Source organism: Hirundo rustica, chromosome 5 (genome assembly GCF_015227805.2).
Source record: "Hirundo rustica isolate bHirRus1 chromosome 5, bHirRus1.pri.v3, whole genome shotgun sequence".
Classification (NCBI taxonomy): domain Eukaryota; kingdom Metazoa; phylum Chordata; class Aves; order Passeriformes; family Hirundinidae; genus Hirundo; species Hirundo rustica.
Genome location: NC_053454.1, coordinates 26971271 through 26990868, shown reverse-complemented (window position 1 = coordinate 26990868; position 19598 = coordinate 26971271). Strand labels below are relative to the sequence as shown.

The 19598-nt window shown below is 37.8% G+C and overlaps 1 protein-coding gene across 2 annotated transcripts in view; it reads left to right on the top strand.

Annotated features, from left to right (window-relative positions):
* Positions 1–203: 203 nt before the first annotated feature.
* CHIC2 (cysteine rich hydrophobic domain 2) overlaps positions 204–19598 on the top strand; it is a 30350-nt gene continuing 10955 nt past the window's right edge. For both annotated transcript variants that reach the window (XM_040065546.2, XM_040065545.2), the window contains exons 1-3: positions 204–395; positions 7074–7128; positions 7273–7428. In XM_040065546.2, the coding sequence (XP_039921480.1) occupies positions 277–395; positions 7074–7128; positions 7273–7428 (330 nt within the window). In that variant the 5' untranslated portion in view covers positions 204–276. The remainder of the gene's footprint in view (positions 396–7073; positions 7129–7272; positions 7429–19598) is intronic.

The window sequence follows — 19598 nt, the reverse complement described above, 5'->3', positions numbered from 1 at the left end:
GGTGAGGGGCGGTACGAGGCGAGGCCGGGCCGGGCCGGATGTTGTTGTTGTTGTTCCTGCCCCGCCCCTCGCCCCCTCCCCCCGCGGAGGGTGACGGGCGCTTCCCCGCCCGGAGCCGCCGCTTCAGCCGCTGCCGCCGCCGCGGCCCCCCTGCCGCCCGGCCCGGCACGGCCCGGCCCCGGGGCGCCCCCGCCGGCCCTCTCCCGTCTGCCTCCCTGGCCGGCTCCCGTCGCGTCGCCCCGGCTCCTCTGGCTCATCGGACGCCTCGGCCCGGCCATGGCGGACTTCGATGAGATCTACGAGGAGGAGGAGGACGAGGAACGGGCGCTGGAGGAGCAGCTCCTGAAGTACTCCCCCGACCCGGTGGTGGTGCGCGGCTCCGGCCATGTCACCGTGTAAGGGCCGCGCCGGGGCCTGCGCGGCCGGGGCGGGCGGTGGAGGAGGCCCGGGCGGCGGGACGGGGGCGGCCGGCAGCGCCGAGCCCGTGGGTACAACTTGGGGCAAGTCGGGGGATAGGCGTGGGGAGCACCGGGCCGGAGCTGCTGCCCTTCCCCTGCGTCCGTGAAGCTGCGAGAGGGCTCTTCTCGGCTCCACCGGGCAACTGGGAGCCGCCTGGAAACTCGCAGGCGGGTGCAAACCTCTTACTAGGCACTGAGGAAACAAGACTGGCTTGGGCTGTGACTGGCAGAGGAATGTGAAGTATTTGTCCAAAATGATGAGCTGTCAGGAAGTAAGGTGCCTGTGTTCCTGTGTATAACAGGTATGTGCCAGCACATGACCGGCTGGACTACTGAACACGGTTGTTTATGTACCTGTTACCCACTCCCATTTACCTTGTGGCTGCTCATATAGCGCTGAGGACTTTAACAAAGAAAAGGCATCAGTTAGTCAGATAGCTACATGTAAAATTATCTTGTGATTGATTGTGTTTCACTGTGTTTGACACGGAAGCAACTTTGTTTTGTGCGTGCTTGGTATCTGAGTCTAGCAGCAAGAGACCACGAGCTTGCGTAGTACTTGTCAATAATGTAAGAGATGAGGGTATCATTACTTCCGTCAGTTCTGTCAGGCTCACTCGGTTGAAGTGTAGTAGTTGTCAGTTACAATGTGTAGTGTTAGAAGCTGAAATACAAACCTGGAGACAAGACGCAATAGTACAAACTTTTTTGCCGTGTTCGCTAGAACTAGGATTGCAGTACAGACATAAAAGCTGAAGATACTGTGGTCTGTTGCTCTGAGTCTCACAAACTGTTGATTTTCAGATACTGACCTGACAGGGTTTTTTGGCATTTGGGTATATTGCAGCTTTATTATCTGGTTGACACAAATACTAATAGCTGGGGAGTGCAGTTAGTTGTCCAGTTAGAAACAGGAAGTAAGGCATGGGTAGATTGAGAAGGATTTGGAAAGTTAGAAGGACATATATGGGGCTGGAGGCCAAGGAGGCCCTGTGAAAGAATAGAAGCATGTAGTCAGTGTGTTCAGCTTATGACAGTTTATTGTGAAGAGAAACTGTACCAGTGATTAACTGAAAACAAGCCAGCGGCCTTAGTTTGTTTCTGAAAAACAGAACAAAACCACAGTTAGATAGTTTTCATATTAGTAAATGAAAGGTACAAATAACTGAAACAGAGGCAAACACTGGTTTCTTCTCCAATACTTGATGGTCAGTTGTGCAAGACAAGATGAAGGCCCGTTAGTGGAATGTTGGGGAAGCTTGTGAAGCATTGGCTGTGACTACTGAGGGCCTTGTGGTTGAAGGATGGCTACCTTGTTAATTGTTCATTAATAGTTACTAGCTCATTATTACTTTAAGATCTTCCTTAATGTACTTGTTCTTTACGTTTTGAATGAGCAATGGAATACCAATGTGTGCCTCCAAAATTAGGCAATTGATCTTCATCTACTTCCTTTGCTGTGCCAGGTGTTAACAGTTAACTCCATAGCATCAGCCACTTTTACCTTTGTACAGCCTATAACTCTTTTTGTCATTGACCCAGAAGCTTATTAAAAGTTAGAACCCTTTTAGAATATTCATTTGGTGGATGTAAGGAATAGGTCAAGTCTTGTCTATGTGATAAGTTAGTCTTGCCAGTGTAAAAGCATGTGTGCATTTTGAAGGTTTGACAAAAATGGTCAGCAGTTAAACAAATGCTGAATTAATCTGTCCCTGGCTCTGCAGTTTGAATAGTTGCTGACTGCTTCTGCTGTGTGTATGTTTAAACATAAGCTCTCTTTTCATAGTCTGTTGTCATATCCTTTCTGATCTTACATAGGAGTCATAATGTTGAGTTTGAAGTATGTCAATTCCATGACTACATATTAACATCAGAAAGACATTTACCATTACTTGATTTCATCCAACATAGAGTGGAAGTGTGTGAGTCTTTTCTGAGTAATTAAAATCAATTACAGGAAAGCAGTAAATATCCAAATAAAACATATGAAGTCCTTGCCTTTTGAAGATGTGGAGTTTTTGGTTAGCACAAAGTTTTCTCCTTAAAGTCACTGAAACATGCTGTAGGCAATGCTAATATTTTTTTAACGTTTTTTGAATATTCAGTTAAACTGTTTTCACATCAGCAGAGTTTTGATAGCTTGGGAGACAGGAGTAACATCACCTAGTTGCTGAAAATCTGAGGTTCTCTCTTGTAATGGCAAAAAACTTCAAAGCACTGTGAAAATAGAGATCCCTACTTACAACTGAACTGAAAGTCCAAGGTGTTTCATACTTCTTTCTAAAATCATATTATGGTAGGAATGGAGGTACATGATTTGTTTGAAATTGTGAAGAGAATATTTATGGTAAGTGTCTGAAAGCATCACAGTGTTTTCCAGTGACTGTTTTCCTGTTCCTCAACCAGTTGAGACATGTACCATATTTATAGCACACTGTATTAACTAGTAATACTGGATTTATTCTTGCAGTACTGGAATGATGGAGAGCCATTGGGATGTGCTGATGAATGCCTTTCTGTGCTGTTGTTACAGCACCTTATATCTTAATGCAAGATAAGTTTTTGTAGGGGGAAAAAGAACTTATGAAAGATGTATTTTCCCAAGTAAATTTCTTTATTATTAAACTGAATAAAACTGCTGATATATTTTTCAACCTTACTCTGTATCAAGGACACATGAGTGAAAACAGTGTGAGAATCATGGAGCATGTTAAGATTTGTGAAATATGTATTTATTTTTTAAGGGTTGCGAGCATGTGGACCTAACGAGTAGAGTTAAGGGCAGTGAAAGAATGGTTTAGTGTTCCCATAAGACAGGACAAAGAGTAAGAAGATAGCATCTGTCAGTTTTTTATGTTAGGATGATCTGAGCTGCATGCTGGAAAAGGTTCCAAATTGTCTGTGTCCTATACTGTAAAATTCTGTACTTTAAAATTTCCACCTCTCACCATTTCTTTCTCTGCTATACACAAGGGCAGGAATCTATCTGTACCTTTCAAGTGGAGTTAGGTTCCAGAAACGCTTGTTCAGGTCCAGGAAGGGTAAAGAAAGTGCTCATGCATGAGGTGAGCAAGAATCTATTGAAGACATGATGTAAAGTGGGAAAGGCATAGAGCAAGCAGAGAAGGGTGCATGTCACTGGAGATGCAGTATTGTACTAAAGAAATCTAGTGCTATAGTAGGACAGCTGTCTGAGGAAATGCATCTACAAAATACTGATTTCCACTGTTTTATTTATGGTGCGCTTTTTTTTTCTTTTGGTCAAAGCAGTTATGTATTTATATTGAATATGTAGTATTGTTCTGTGGAGTTTCTAATACTTTAATTTCCAAATTTCAGCTTACAGTCAAGAGTGACAATTCTGAGATAACATGACTACTTACAATGTATAGTATGCTTTTAATATATGGAGTTACCCTTGCATGTGCTGACAACACTCTGGTGTCTCAAGCTCAAAATTATGCTGGTAGCTGTTTGAGTTAGCTTCAGCTTTGCTACCCCCTTGAGTACAGGTTCTCAATCTCTTTGCTTATATGCTTCAACCAAGTGTAACTGCATTGGTTGCAAATTTCTGTGCCTCACTCTTCCTCAGTGTTTGTAATTTCAGATAGCTGCAGAGCTTTACCAATGGGGGTTGCTTTTGTCAGGCATGACTTTTGTGAGCTTTATGAGTATTTGTGTTTGATGGAGCTGTCAACATTTGAATACTTCACAAATACTGAGTTAATAAACTTATTATATAGTGAAGTGGTGTTACCTTTTTGTTTTGAGACTTGTGATGTTTATCACAAGCTGTTTATCTCTGGCTTGGAGTCATTCTCCAGGCTTGTCTGCTTCTAAAATGTATGTGAATCCAAGGGTTTTTTTCAGTCTTTGGTTTCCACTTCAACTTACTGTCAATATTAAGTAGGGCAGGGCACTTAACTGATAGGGCATGACTCTGATGTTTATATAACTTTTGCCTCAGCACATAGTTTCACTTAGCAGTTTGAAGAAAGGGTGGATGGTCCTCCTGTCATGGAGTATTCAACAAGGTTTTCAATGGTGGCAATGTTTTTTTTTTTTTCCAATGGTTTCCAGTAAGTTAAGTTTCTTTTGTTCTGTGTTGTAGTAGTAAACTTGCCATATGTGTTTCTGTGTAACAATTCTCATTTTTTATTTCACGAGTTTTGAGACACTTACAGACTTTCAGAGCTACTATTCTAGCTACAAATACTGAAATATGGTAGATAACTTCGGTGTAAATAGGGTCTCCTGTGAGATCTTATATTGCAGCCTTTCAATATACAAAAGAGGCTTACAAGAAAGATGGAGAAAGACTTTTTGCCTGGGCCTATAGTGACAGGAGTATGGGGAATAGTTTTAAACAGAAGGAGCATAGGTTAAGTTTGAATATAAGGATGAAGGTGATGAGACACTGGAACAGGTTGCCCAGAGAAGGTGTGGATGCACCATCATTGGAAGTGTTGGTTGGATGCAGCTTTGAGCAACCTGATCTAGTGACAGGGAGATCATACTAGATGATTTTTGGTTCCTTCCAACACAAATGATTTTATATTTCTATGCTTCTACTGCCTGTAATCAATGATAGGAAAACTACCTGCTTACTTAAGAACCTGTGAAAAAGTTACCTACAGACTCAAACTGTAGCCCAGTGTGCTGCTGCAAACTTTGGCGACAGGCATTGCTGCGTAAGGATTGCATGTAAGTCTCGCTGTTCCTGGTGTCCATTCTTCTACTCTGGCATCTGCAGCTATGTGAGTGATGTATACTTCAGTATTGTCTTTGCTTTAGTGGGTTTGTCAGGGAACTTGTGTAATTTTGCTTCAAATCTGTTGGCACTATTTGCATCAGTCATGTCAGGTGAAACAAACCCAGAAGTTAGCTACTTGCACCTTATTTTTAGCTGCACTTTCTTTTAACTGTTTTAAACCAATTTCTGACTCATTTCAGTCAGCGCTCTCTGTTGTGGGATTTGGTGATAAACGCTCCCGTTACCCATTGCTTTCCTGAAACTTTGCACTTTAATCATATGTCCTCTTCAGCCTTCTCTTTTCCAGCTTAATATTGGCCTTAATCTATTGAGGCAGCTGCTTCATTCCCTTTATTATACTAGCCTTCCTTCTCTCTGCCTTTTTCTATCTCCAAGTCATTCATGAAATGTGGATGCCAGAGCTGCACCTAGTACTGAATATGTGGGTACATAGAGAGTCAAAATTATGTTAATCACTGTTCCAGTGATGCCCAGTATTTTATTGCTACTTTGGGTGGCTGCTGCTTGCATTGAGCTGATGTTTAAGAGAATGATGAGTGGATAAAAAATCTATCCTGTGAGCTGTGCCTGTCAGACTTCAGTTGAGTGTCACATAAGCATAGTTCAGGAATCCCAGAATTCACTACCTTTTGTTTATCTACAAAGAAACTCATCTGCCACATTTTGTCCACTGGGTTTTATGAGGTTTCCACAGTAGCTTACCACATAACTGCCTGTTTGGTTACTTGGACAAAATTCTCCACTGGCATGCAGATCATCCAATTCAGTAAGGGGAAAAAAAAAAACAACCAACCAAGAAAATCTCCCAAAACTCTGGGAAGTACCTAGCTGCTCAATAGCATATTGTGAAAGCAAATTATGTGTTTAAAATCTCAGCTGTCAAGGCTCAGGTAAGCTTTTCTGCATACAACTCAGCAATGTGTGATAAATGTTGCTGCCAATATTTCAAGTTTTGAGCAGTTTAGTTTCTGTTTTTTGTTTGTAGTATCTGATATACTGCTCTGGTTTATATTCAGATTTTTTTAAAATTACAACTTATATTTTACACTGACTGCTGTATACCAAATTAATAGCCAGTCATGTAGTGTTATTAATGATTTTATAGTGTGTATGGTCTCTACTAGAAGTTATTGCCCAGCCCAGATGCCAGGAAATATTCAGATTTTCTTTGAGGTTTATCTATTTGTGAACCCAACCAAACAACGGTAAGGTAGAAAACATTTTTTAATACATAAGCTGACACTCTTCTGATCTTTAGATCTTGTGAAACCCAGTAGATTCAATAAATCTTGCTCATTTCAAACTGCTTCACAACTTTACGTTTATAATTAGCCATTGTTTAAGCCATGTTTTGTTACTTAGCATTTTGTGTTTTGAAACTTATTATGTATTTCTTTTCCGAAAATCAAGCAGGCGTTTATTCAGTTTTTATGCTTAGAACAGTTACTTAGTACTCAAAGAACTTTTCTTCAAGGTACAACTGTACTGCTGCAGGAGAGAGGTAGTTCGAACTGTGGCCCTAAGTTGCTTCCCCTTTCCCCTTAAGTACTTCACTGCTCTCACTTGACAGCTTATAGGTTTTGCTGACTTTGGGGAAGAGCCAATAGTATCAAGAGAACTATGAGAAAAGACTATGGGCAAGATGGTTTTCAATCTGTGTACAATGATGTATTTTTGTTTGTTGGTATAATTTTAAGAATTACTCTTAATAACAAGTAGTGTTTTCTGGAAATTAATGCTGCTACTGATACAGACCCTGAGAATATTTTGAGGTGCTTGTAATTTGTGGCATGGATTAGGGTTATCATAATTTTGGTACAATCTAAACTTTGTTTTTGCAGGTTTGGACTAAGCAACAAATTTGAAGCAGAATTTCCTTCATCTTTAACTGGAAAGGTGAGTATCTTTGAATAGAGGTTTGGAATTGAAGTTCAGGTTTTATTTCAGAAACAAGTATTCCAAGTATAGAGTACTGTAAAAGTAATAAATTACACTGCTGTAGTACTAGTTTGTTTTTTCTTTTTTTCATTTCCCTTGTAGGTTGCACCTGAAGAATTCAAAGCCAGCATAAGTAGAGTTAACAGTTGTCTTAAGAAGAATCTTCCAGTTAATGTGCGATGGCTATTATGTGGATGCCTTTGCTGCTGCTGCACTTTAGGTTGTAGTATGTGGCCAGTTATCTGCCTCAGTAAAAGAGTAAGTTGAATTATATTAATATAGTTTTTGATAGTTACAATTATACTGGTTTCATTCTCATTTTGGTGTTTTGGTTTTCTTCGTTTGTTTTTTTTTTTTTCCTCCTTCACCATTAAAAACTGTTGCTAGAACTTACTTAAATCATTTTATTTTGTACATTTTGGTATCAGTTGTCTGCTGTACTGGTTAAAGTTACAGGAGACACCAGTCAGGACTTTGAGCTTATAACTCAATGAGAAGTAGTACAGCTGAAAGCCTCCTAGAGTTACCTATTGTAAAGCAATTATTGTTATTGAACCAACTTTCAACATACTCTTTAATAGCTGCATCTTCTCTGTGATACGCTATTTGAGATTATCAGAATTTGGCAGTGAATGAGTGGCAGCTTGTTTTTGAGGAGCTTCTGATTATACTGTGGCCCCAAGGAACCACATGCTTTTTGTTTGAAAGGCAGTTTTAAAAAAGAGTAATTGATTTTTCTTTTTGAATTTTTCTTCCAAGCTGTAGATGAGTAAGATGCTTTTTTTAACATGAAGAACTTGAAAGTAGCCTTTTGTCTATGTACACTTGGCACTTAGTGCATTGTTCACAACGGAAGCTCATTACACGTGCCTGGTTTTCACTTCCTTTTTCTCAGTGCGGTTAATTAGACTACCCTCCCACCTTTTCTGTGTGTGTAAAAATTGTCTTTGTCTAGTTCTGTTTCACTACTTTGCAAGAAGTCTCTGTGCCTCCCCATCATCTCCTCATTATTTAATATTGTTCATCTTTCCATCTCTCTTGTGTTATATCTCTTAATGCTACAACTTGTGTACAATTCAGTACACTAAACATTATAATGATTTTATTTATCAAAATCATACTTTTTTAGTTTTACTAAGTAAAAGCATTCTAAAAAATATTTATGTAATGAACACTGATTATAAGAAAACCTGTATGCATTTTTGTATCATCTATCTGTGTTAAGGTCTTAATGCTTTGTCCCTTTAAGAGATTCCTTAAGGCTAGTTTTAATTGTATGCAAAATAAAGTAGAAAAACCTTCTGGTAATGTTGGAGTCTGTAGAGAAACTAACCAAAACCAAAAAAATTGGTGTCAGCATGAGTTATATCAAACCCTAAGTTCTTTATCTTCAAGCTGTTGCAAACTAGTAAGTGTCCTGTAGTGTAATTGTATATGCATAGCCCAAAAATCTGCTAGAAGAATTATAATCTGGTGATTGCTTCAGCAGATAAGCAGGTGACTTAACTAGTTTGCAGAGAAGTCCTTAACCATTCAAGGCCTGGCACTGTAGGTAACAAATACAAAAGAAGTTTCCATTGCTACTGTCCATGTTTAGTTTCTAAATAAGAATGCTTCTGGTGTTATGAAGTTTGAACCATTTTTCTCAGATAATGTGTTGTAGCAGAAAAAAATAACAGGATGTAACTTGGTTGGGGCTGTTGTCACAAGCTCTCATCTTCTCAACAGGGTCCTCTAATCAACTTTTTATACACTGTTAAACAGTGTCAGAAAAAAATACAAGGGCTTCTAGCATATGGAGTCAGAAAACAGTTTGAAGCTGAGAGGTTCCTTGTGGGAACCTGGTGAAGTAGCAGTTGGAGAAGTTGTGTGGGATAAGGTGAAAAGGTAAGCTCCTTCCAGAAGGATAAATCTAGGAAAACAAAAACAAATAAACAAACAAACAAAACCCCCACACCACCAACAAAAAAAAACCCCAACAAACAACCCAGCTGCAGATACTTCATTCAGAGGAGGCTGGAAAGAGGACAGTGGTGTCATTATTGCATAGAATACATAAGGAGAATCCTGGAAAGAGTATGAACAGCAGGAGCATGGACACAGATCTGTGACTGAACTTGTGTAACTCATCCTAGAGTGTGGCCCAGACTATCAGTAAATGTTTAATTTTTCCTGTTAAAGTTGGTACCAGAAGACACTTATGGACCTTTGCATCTTTTTCTGCACTTGGACGTCCAGCATTAGTGTGACTTAGGACTCAGCTGCATAAACAAATTATCTGGTGCCACTGTAGGTGGCACAATGGCACCAGACACTGATGACAGTTTGATTATCCTTCCAGAGTAAAAGTAATTTAAATCAATCTGGAGATTTCAGATCAGCATCAGTTGTGCCTTGGCAAGTTCACCGGCTTGCCAAATGAACATGTGCTTACAGGGTTGTTTCTCAGGCAGAAAACTCAGAACCTGGTGTCTGTTGGGCATCTGGAGGGTGTCTACAGAGAATTAATTGTATTCTTAAAGACAAAGTGAAAGGGAAGAGACTACTTTCCCGAACTCCTAACTCTTAATCTTGGAAATGGCTGGGAAAGAATATTTTTCTTTGGTAGAGGAGTTAAGGGGGAAAGCTGTGGAATATTTTTCAAGGACATGTTTGGAAATTCTAGTGTAGGCAAGCAGAAGTTTTAATGATTCTAGTCAGGACTCTTACTTACAGAAAAATGGTGAAAAGTTACTGCCACTTGGGTTGCTTCTGTAGATATGGGTGGATTTAACTTTGTCTTGGTAGACCCAGAGCAGGAAAATACAAAGTGATATAAATCCCTTAAATCCCCATTACCTGGAATTACAGGGTTTGAACCCTCTAAGATCTTAGTACTGAATTGTATCCACAAGCTTCTGCATAAAAGAAAAATCCCAGGACTTTCCATCAGTTTATGTCAAAGTGCTGTGACAAATGCAGGACACTAACAATGCTTACTTTCCTGGAAGTGTGGAAAGTAAGAGGCAGTGCATTGTGAATTACCCGAAGCTGCTCAGCAAAACCAGCAGTTATAAATAATACCTGGTTCCAGTCTGTTATTTGCTCAGTAGATTCCAGTAGAACTGTGACAAGAAGCAATTCATATTCTCCAAAAAAATAAGGGAAAAAAAAAAAGCAAACCAAAAAACCCAACCAAACAAAAAACTCAAACAAACATTGATTTGCTGATACACAAGACTGATGTATTCAGTGTGAACTACTCACATTTGAACTCTTAAACTGCTTGTGTCTGACTTTACCTGTGTCTTGGAGGAGGGTTGTGTTGATCAAATTATCTTCCATGCTTTGACTTTAGCTGTTCTTTCCCTCTCTGGACTCAGCCATAAGTATAGTCACAACAGCCAGGATTCTGGAGGAAATGGAGGTCTATGATGATGTATGCTTGTTTCTTCCCTTTAAAATTTAGATACAATGAATTATTTCCCACTTTTACTCATATTGTAAAACAAGTATAACAAATGATCAATAAAGGTAGCTTCTTTTACATTACTTGCACTTGTCTGAGTAGTGTTACCCAAAGAACTTTGCTAGCTCAGCCGTGTTCTAAGTGATTCCCAGTGAAAGGACAGTTACTTAAAACTGACATTTGCTTTGACTGACATCTCCTTTGCTGCAGTGATCACAAAAGTCTCCCAAGACTTTAAAATTAGAGTTTGATTTCTGAAAGCATGATGGGAGTGTTCCCATCCTGAAATTTGTGCAGATCATGTTTTAATTGCACAACGAAAATATAAAAGTCTTCATATTTGCCTTTTCTACTGAAATAGATGTCTAATAAATTTGTTTTGTTGAATTACATATATAGTGAGCTAACAAGTGAGAGGGTTTCTCAAGGATTTTATTAAATGAAACAACACTTTCAACTGTAGAATTGCTTACTTTTAATATAGAAGAGGGATTTTTCTCAGAATGACCAATTAAGAAGCATCTGTTTTAATGAGTCTGAATCAATCTGTCCTGGTCTTAAACTGCTGGTATAGTTTGTGGCTCTTTTTCAGAGAAAGAATTTTTTTTATTATTTATTTTTTTTTTAATGGTTCCCCATTTGCAGATCTAAATCATAAGTGATCTTAAGCAGTTTTACTCATAGAATGCTGCATCTTTTCTGGGACAAATTCCGGGTTGTACAAATGAATATTAAGTCTTTAAATTGTTTTTCTTTAAATGAAAAGAATGGTGAATGATAATTCAAAAAGCACTGCAGGCTGAGGTGCCCATTTGAAGCCACTTTTTCAAATGAATTGGCACTCATTTTCAGTATTAACTAAATGCTGTAGTTCCTGATGGGTAAATAGAATATATAATTTCAACAGAAACAGTTACAATGGAAGCTATGATAGAATTGCAGTACTGCTAGATTTCTTAAGAGCTGGTATTGTACAAGTAAATTGCATGTTTCAAATGCTTCATGAGCAATCTCTTAAAATGAATAGAATTAGGTATTTAACAGTGTGATTTGTACTAGTACTTTCAAGAGTAATTTGTTTGTTTGTGAATTCACACAAAGCTGGTGAATACTGCTTAAGCTTCATCATTAGTTGTCACTTTCATAGTAGTTCACATCTTCAGAGTGCTGTATAAACATAGCTAATTGCAACATCCAAAGTATAAATTAAATATATGGTAGAGGAGCTGGAAAGAATTTTCTTAAAATTGATAGTCTTCTTTGTCAGTGGATGATGCTGATGTTAAAATACATTAGATTAGTTTACTGAATTTATGAATACATTATTTTCATAACTGAAGAAAATGTATGTTTTTCTCCTATGCCCATCTGCCAGGGACATTGCACTTGAGGTACTCTTAATAGCATAATGCTTTTCTGAGGATTTCCACAGGGAAATTACTTAGGACAAAAGGTGCCTTATTTTTGAAGTATCTGTTATGACAGTTTACATTGTATTTCAGTTTGGAAGAATCTTTAAAATTGTAATGTATTTGTTATGGTTATCCTAACCAGAGCACCCAGCCTCTGTGTTGGGTCTAGTCAACCTAGTACAACTTTTTTTTAAAGTAGAACTTGTATGTATCAAATATGTATTCTTGACCATGTTTTTCAAATGTATTCAGAGTTGTGGGGGTTTTTTGGTTTTTTTTTTTTTTTTTTTTAAGTATTAACCATGAAATTAAACTTTAAAAAAATCAGAAGATTCAGACCTGATATATTTTGTTTTAGGTATTGTTCACTATAATTTTGGTTAGAAGAGTCACTACATCATCCATATACTCAAGTAGCTATGCTTGTATAACAAATAAATGTGAAATCCTGATGTGTATACCTATATGGTTATTTCTTCTATATCTGAAATCAGATTTAATTTCCTTCACAGCAACCTACAAAAGCTTACCAGGTTTTCATGTACTTTCCTAAAGGGCATAGTGGTGAGTTGATGCGCAGTGGGGTATGGGAGCAGCTAGTTTTACCATGTCTTTTAATTTGCAGACTTGCTTGGTGGAGGACAGGGCAGTAAGATCGGCATGAACACTTACAGATAAGGGTAGATCACAGAATACTAGTTTGTTTCTTTATCGATCAAATGCAAACCCTTTAGTGCTTTAAAAATATGTATTTTGAAATCAAATTTGTGATTTTGTTTTTTCTTGTTTTTATATAAATCCGAAATATAGTGTATCTCTGGGATGTATGCTGAATGATCTAAATGCTATTTGAAATTTTATTGCATTTGTAATTAGAATTCTGTCTCTGAACATTTTAATAATAATCAAAAGAATCTGGGTAAAAATTAACATTTCCATGTTATAGTCTCTCTTACGTTGTGATAGCTAAAGTATATAAAAGGATCATACAGTGGTTTGGGTTTAGTGTTACTTTCTGTATTGCTCTTCCTGTCCAGGTTGACATATTCTTGAAACTACAAGCGTGAGTTGGCTGAAATTTACATAGAGGTATTTTGAAAGAGCATGCTAAAAATGATCTAGTTAGTTGTTAGATTTGGAAGTCAGTTTAGAAAGGAACATTTTTAGGATTCTGTCTTTAGCAACTTAAAGATAATCCTAAATAAGGAACATATGCAAACACTGCTGAGGAAAGAATTAGAAGGCAAAATTACCTGTGATAAAATTAAACTAAGTAGAAAGGACTTGACAGAACAATAGGTTGTTAGACTGTTACCATTAAACAGAAAACCAGAATGAAGTTCTGGCAAGTGTTGAAGTAGTGACACAATTCTGTGCCTCTTCTTTTGATTTTTCTCAAAGTACCCTAGGTCTGGAAAGTATTCATTTTTCCATTTTATTAAAACAAATCACAGTAAAATGTTATTTTCTCCTGAAGTGTAGTATTCTCAGTAACTCAAGCACTATATATAAAGAAAGTTATTTAATGAAGAAAACAGTAGTTCAAGAACCATTACTGCTGACAAAATAGTTGTGAGGATGAGGGGGGCAGCTGTACAAGAGAGAAGAGTGAAGGAATTAGTAAATCTTGTACCGTACCAAATACATGTAAGGTGTGAAATGACCAGGTACTTCTAATTTTGTAGCTCATAAAAATATTTTTTGCTGAAGTTTGGAATAAATTACTGAATCTAGAACAGTAGTAATGGTGGGAAATAAGTTGCCAGATTTATTTTTTTCTAAATTGGTAAAGTAGCTACAGGATCAGCCAGTATTTTTCTGATTCAGCCCTCAGATGTACAAGGGACTGTAGTGGCTGTCCATTTGAGAGGGATCATTCTCTTCAGCATGCAGACTAATGAAGTGATGGATTTTACAGTCTTCTATGGAGTTTTGTCAAGTCATGCTGCCTTTCAGTCTTTCTGGCCGTGTAGCTTCTCTCCCATTCTTGGCCACTTCCCTTAGACTCTCCTAACAGCAGGAGTCAAAGGATTTCTGTGTACTAACAAACTAAACCTGGGAGTGTTCCTAGGAATTGGTGCTTCATAATTTAGCTTTAGAAAGGTCCCTGGAAGCCTCTAGGTCTTTATTGTGTAACAAATCATAGGCATTATCAGAATGCTTCAGACACTTTGAGCGGTTCGGAGGTTATGAAAACTTACTGATAGAGATGTAAGCTGTTCCCTGCCAGCTGGCTTGAAATGAATGGGAATGTTTCTGGGCACAGTTTCATTTCTTAGTAGAGATGTAACCAGAGATCCTTTAGCTTCTCCACCTACACTAGCCTTGAGCTATTTTCCGTAGCATACTCCTGGCTCTTTTGGAAATAAATGACGGACCAAAATTAATATCTGTCTAACTTTAAAAGAGGAGATGGAGGTGGAATTTTTGTTCATGTTCATGTAAAATATCCCACAGAGAGTGACACCACATGAGTTACTTGGTGGAAATTTGATCCTATTTGCATCGCTGTTACAGTCAATTCCATTTTACGTGTTCATTTTCTGTGGCCTTTTCTGTGAGAATGTCCTTCAGCAGGAGGTGGATACTTTAGATTGTCATGGCTGGATTTGAATCATTTGCTTGGAGGGATCACAGCTTCATGGATTTTATTTCCATATGATGACAGAATTAGAGCTAGAATTTAATCCTAGAATGAATGAGTTGCAAGTCTTTATTTGAACAAGTAACAACATTAAGTGTAGTCATGATGCTTCATGACTACAGACAGGTGACAGTTTGTCACCTGTCTGCCTGTGAAATGTGTTTTTCACCACATTTCAAGGCCTTCTTAAGGGAAGCGTGTCATTTTGCCAAGGTCAAGACTTACTTCTTCTACATCTCCACAATATGAAATTTTCATTAACAGTTGCCTCTAGTCAGTGTTATCTCTTTCTATAAAGTAGCTACCAACACTTAGTTGGTGACTTAGCTCTTGTAGGACAGCTAAAATATCCAGTGGCTAAATCATCAGCTAACATCTTGAATCTTTTGGATTTTGTGTATTTGAGAGGAAACTTACAGAAGACTTTAATCAACTTCTAGGAACTCTCTTTGATAGTTTCTCTTTGCTGAGAGTTTCTACTGCAGACCAAAATGCCTTTGGAAAATACTCATTCAGTATCTGTCAATTAGTACATTGGTGATAATACAATATCTTCATTTTACTCCTGGATAATATATATGGAGTGTATGTTTAATGGCTTTACTGTTTTCTTAAACATTCTAGGAATTTGACAATCAAGGCAATCGGAATAACTGAGGAATCATCTTGAGTTTAGATATTAAAAAGTGTTACATGCAGTAGCATCAAATAACAGTGAGCTTCTCCTTATATCAGCAAATAGTTTGGAGGAATGGACTTTTCCAGAAAGTAATTGGTATCATTTAAAGCTTTAAATTCATCTCTTTGTGATGTACCAACCCAGGGTTGAGACCTGTACAAATGAGATTACTTTATGGATGGTGTGAGATGATATCCTCAGGGCTATCTTCTGATAGAATGTGAAGTTTCATGAAGTCAACTTAATGTCGTCAGTTCTCCTGCTCCAGAATTCTGTTGATTGTTTCTCTGTGTGATCAGGAGCTCTGAACTGTGCTTTAGGCTGGACTCCCTTTCTGTGCAAAGTAATCGATATAGTAAGGCAAAGTGCAGCAATAGCGATCTTGTTGGACAAGGCAGTTATTTCAAGATCATATAAAAAGCACCAGACTGCTGCATTTATTTCCAGATATTCTTCATTCTGTTTAGTATAGATTTCGCTTGCTTTCTTGCGTGGATGCTGGAGTGACTCCTGGGATGAGCACCCTTATAATGGTCTAAAATGAAAAACATCCTAGCTACCAATAGGAGAAATTATACAAGACTCCATGTTCACCTATGTAGTAGAACAGTCAGCTTTTCAAACTACTGTGCACTAAAGCAGATGGTCCAGGATATCAGGATCTGAAATCAACTCAGGTTTCACCTTTGTGACCTTTTTCCCTTCACAAATGGAGAATTCCTTAGCAAGATGGGAATATTACAATTTGCAGTTTATATTGATTTACTTAAGGTGTAGTATTAAAGATGAGGACGTTCTCAGCACAGATGTACATCATTCAGTTATGTGTGCTCTGCGTACAGCTTTGGCATTTTTGTGGTACCAGTATGGGCCTCAAAATTGCCTTGGGGGATGTTCTGGCCTGTTGAAAGTGAGCATATGTGACTCAGTGATCTTCTGACTTTCTGTTTCATCATTTGTGCTGATAGCTAAATTACTTGGGTATAAATTTTGTAGTTGGAATGAATAGAAATTCCCACTTCTGTCATTTCTCTCTTGGAGTGAGCGGAAATACTATAGTTCTGACCTCCAGCAGGATCCTTTGACTTTTTTCTGTGATGTATAATACAAATTCTGGCCATGTGAGAAGCTAACAAAAGCTTGCCTAGTGTTGTCTCTTTGTATTTTGAAATTTAAGCATAAAGTATATTTGTTCAGGGTGATACTCAAACCCAGTAATACTTGATTGTGGTAAAGTTTTATATGAAGGAATTTGAAAAGCTCATGCTATTTATTGGACTAATAGTGCACTACATATGTGTATGTTTTCAGATAAGAAGTCAAAGATCAAATGCGTGTAGTGAGAGATTCTTTGGATTTTCCCAAACAACTCCGAATACAATTGTTAGTGGAGGATGGTGGTGTTGCTATCCATGTTGTTCCCCCACATAATAAAGACGAAGGGAGGTACTCAAATTAGCACCATTTTGGGAGTCATGTAAGATCCTTTTGTTCAGTACTGTACCAGTCATTCACTGATTTACAGCAGAACTTGAGGGGGCCTTGGCCTGTTTTCTAGTGTGGTTTAGTGCAGTGTGCGTGTTCCTGGTCATGCACTGTCAGAGGGGCCCTGTTGCTGCACAGCCTTCCTGTCCAGATCATAATTCCATCTGGAGCTAACTGGAAAGACGCTGGAAAGATGTATCAGAAATGTCTTGCAGTTGCTCATACATTCAGTACTATGCTTGTTTCTGCATGGAAAGTTCATATTTAGGCTTTTTTTAAAATATTTTTTTCCTTCCATGTTAGAGGGTGAAACTTTATTTTACTGAATCAGGAGTGGTAAACATTACTTAAAGTGTGTTCTGTGCTGGGTTTTTTTTTAAAGTCTGATTTTTAAAAAGACATTGTTAGACATTATCTTTAAAGAATCAGTTATTTTACAGAAATATTTCATTAAACATTGCATCTAGACAGTTGAAGAGGTCCATTTCACAAAATTCTGTAGATAGCATTGAAGACTATCTGCTTTTCTTGTGAAATATGTTACAAAGCATACTTTCTTATATTTTCTTATGCTGAAAAGTGTACTTGAATTGCAGGGGTTTTTTTTCTTTGCTCAAATATTGGACTGGGTTTTTAAGAAAAAAAAATTAAAAGCTGGATAGTATTAAATCTTCCTAATAAACAAGTCTCTCTTCCACTTAATTTGTGCTTTTGTTGTGGCTAACAAATAATTTGCTGTATGGGTTTTTCTGTACACCATTGATAGAATATACAAGCTTGTCATCCTAGTGTGCTGGAAATGCTACACTCAAATCAAGTGTTCTTTTCTGGTTTTGTATATCCTCACCTGCTCCTCACTGTAAATCATTGAGATGTCAAGAGCAGTGATTAATTAAGCTGCACGTGCAAGTGCTTTTTTTCACCTGTCAAGTAGGAAGAAAACTTACTACAGTGAATTGTGTGATGCTGTTTAATTAATTTCTTTTTATTCCAAGCTCTGAGGTTTTCAGAAATATTGTACAGTTTAATTTTTATTAACATGGCTATATGAATATGGTGTGTTTGGGAGCTATGACTGTCCCAGATTATACTATAGGAATGGCGGGTAGTATTTAAGGCTCCAGGAAGATAAAGAATCTTGGTATTTTTATGTCATGCTAGTCAAATGACTTTAAACTTGTTGTTTGAATAAACCACTTAATAATACCTATCAATTTCTTATTTATATTTATGTATTATAATACAGATGTAATTTTATTGGAATTTGAAAAGCTTGGATGTTTTTCACAGTCTTTGGGGCAAACAATGAAATTAAATTGTATAGTGATCTTAATCTATTATTAAAAGCTCCTGGAAAGGAAGATTACAAGGTAGATTCAGGTTTTGAATCAGTTTTGCCATTGGTTTAGCAGCGGGTGGGCAGGCAGATGCCTGCTCAGAGTAGAACCTATTGCCATTTTTCACCATTGATAGAGTAGCCTTTCAGAGTCAATGAGCTCTGTCAATGTGAGCTTGTCAAGGCTACAACTTCATAGACCTGAGAGGCGGTTTGAGAGGTCAGCCCTTTTCAGGTTTGCTGTGATGCAAATGAACTTTAATGCTTAAACAACTATTGGAATTTTTATGTCTGCTCCTTGTTCTTTTTTCTTCACAAAGTCATTGACGAGACATTCAGTGCTTTTTAAATTGGAAGTTGCATTGTGCTAAAGACCTAGTACAGATTTACGGAGGGCTGAAAGCAGTTAGATCATGTTCTTTTCATGGTGCGATTAGAATCAAATCGATTTCCCTACAGCCTTCAGCATTCAGATGGCAATTTTAACAAAGCTTGGGGGCTAGACAAGGGACAAAACGACTGAACTGAATGTTAATTACACTCTGCAGCCTTATTTTCTTTTGATTTGGAGCTGACTGGCAACTAAATTAACAAAAGTGTGACCATAACTGCTGCCCTATTTTCATTTAAAAGGAGAGCAGACTCTAAAAGGCTATCTTTACAAAGAAACAAGTGAGGTCTACTGATTATTGTTAAAGGGCACTGTCTTTAAAAACATAATAATAAGAATAACCCCCAAAATACTCAATTTCCAGTGTATGTGATAAATTAGTCGCTGGTATGTCCAGCTTTTGATAATTCCTTGGCTTGTGATTTTAAAATAAAACATAATAAAAAATTTGCTGTAATGAATACTGATAGATAGCAATGATCTAATTTTTAATCATGTGACCACAGTACATGCTTAGCTGTGTTTCCCCACAACTACTTCAGTATTAAACTACAGGATGTTTGAAAACCAGGATGTTCATATTTGGGGGGAAATTAATAGTTTGTTGTCTCATTTTTATTTTACTCAGACATTTTTGTTTGTCATGGCCGCATTTAGTTTGGTTTGTTAAGGTTCACTTACAGTATTAGTATTTTGTAATAATAACAGCAAGATGCTTTCTCATCCTTTCGCCTCACCCCTCTCCGCCTTGTAAGGAAGCTGCAGCTGCACTAAGTTGTATTTGATCCTTGTCATTGCTCCGTCCTTTTGCACCTGCAGCTCTGTTGGTCTCATCTTAACACCTGGCACCATGAATTATCCTCTTTTTATTCACTGTCTGTAGCAAGTCCCATTTAGAGCTAAGCAATATATATTCTGGCAGTCAAATGACCATAAATATCAGTATGTATTTCTCAAATGTAAAAATGATTGAATAATTATATTCAAAATGCTGTGAAACTTTGCAGCACAGAATGTCCTTTAATTCTAGCAT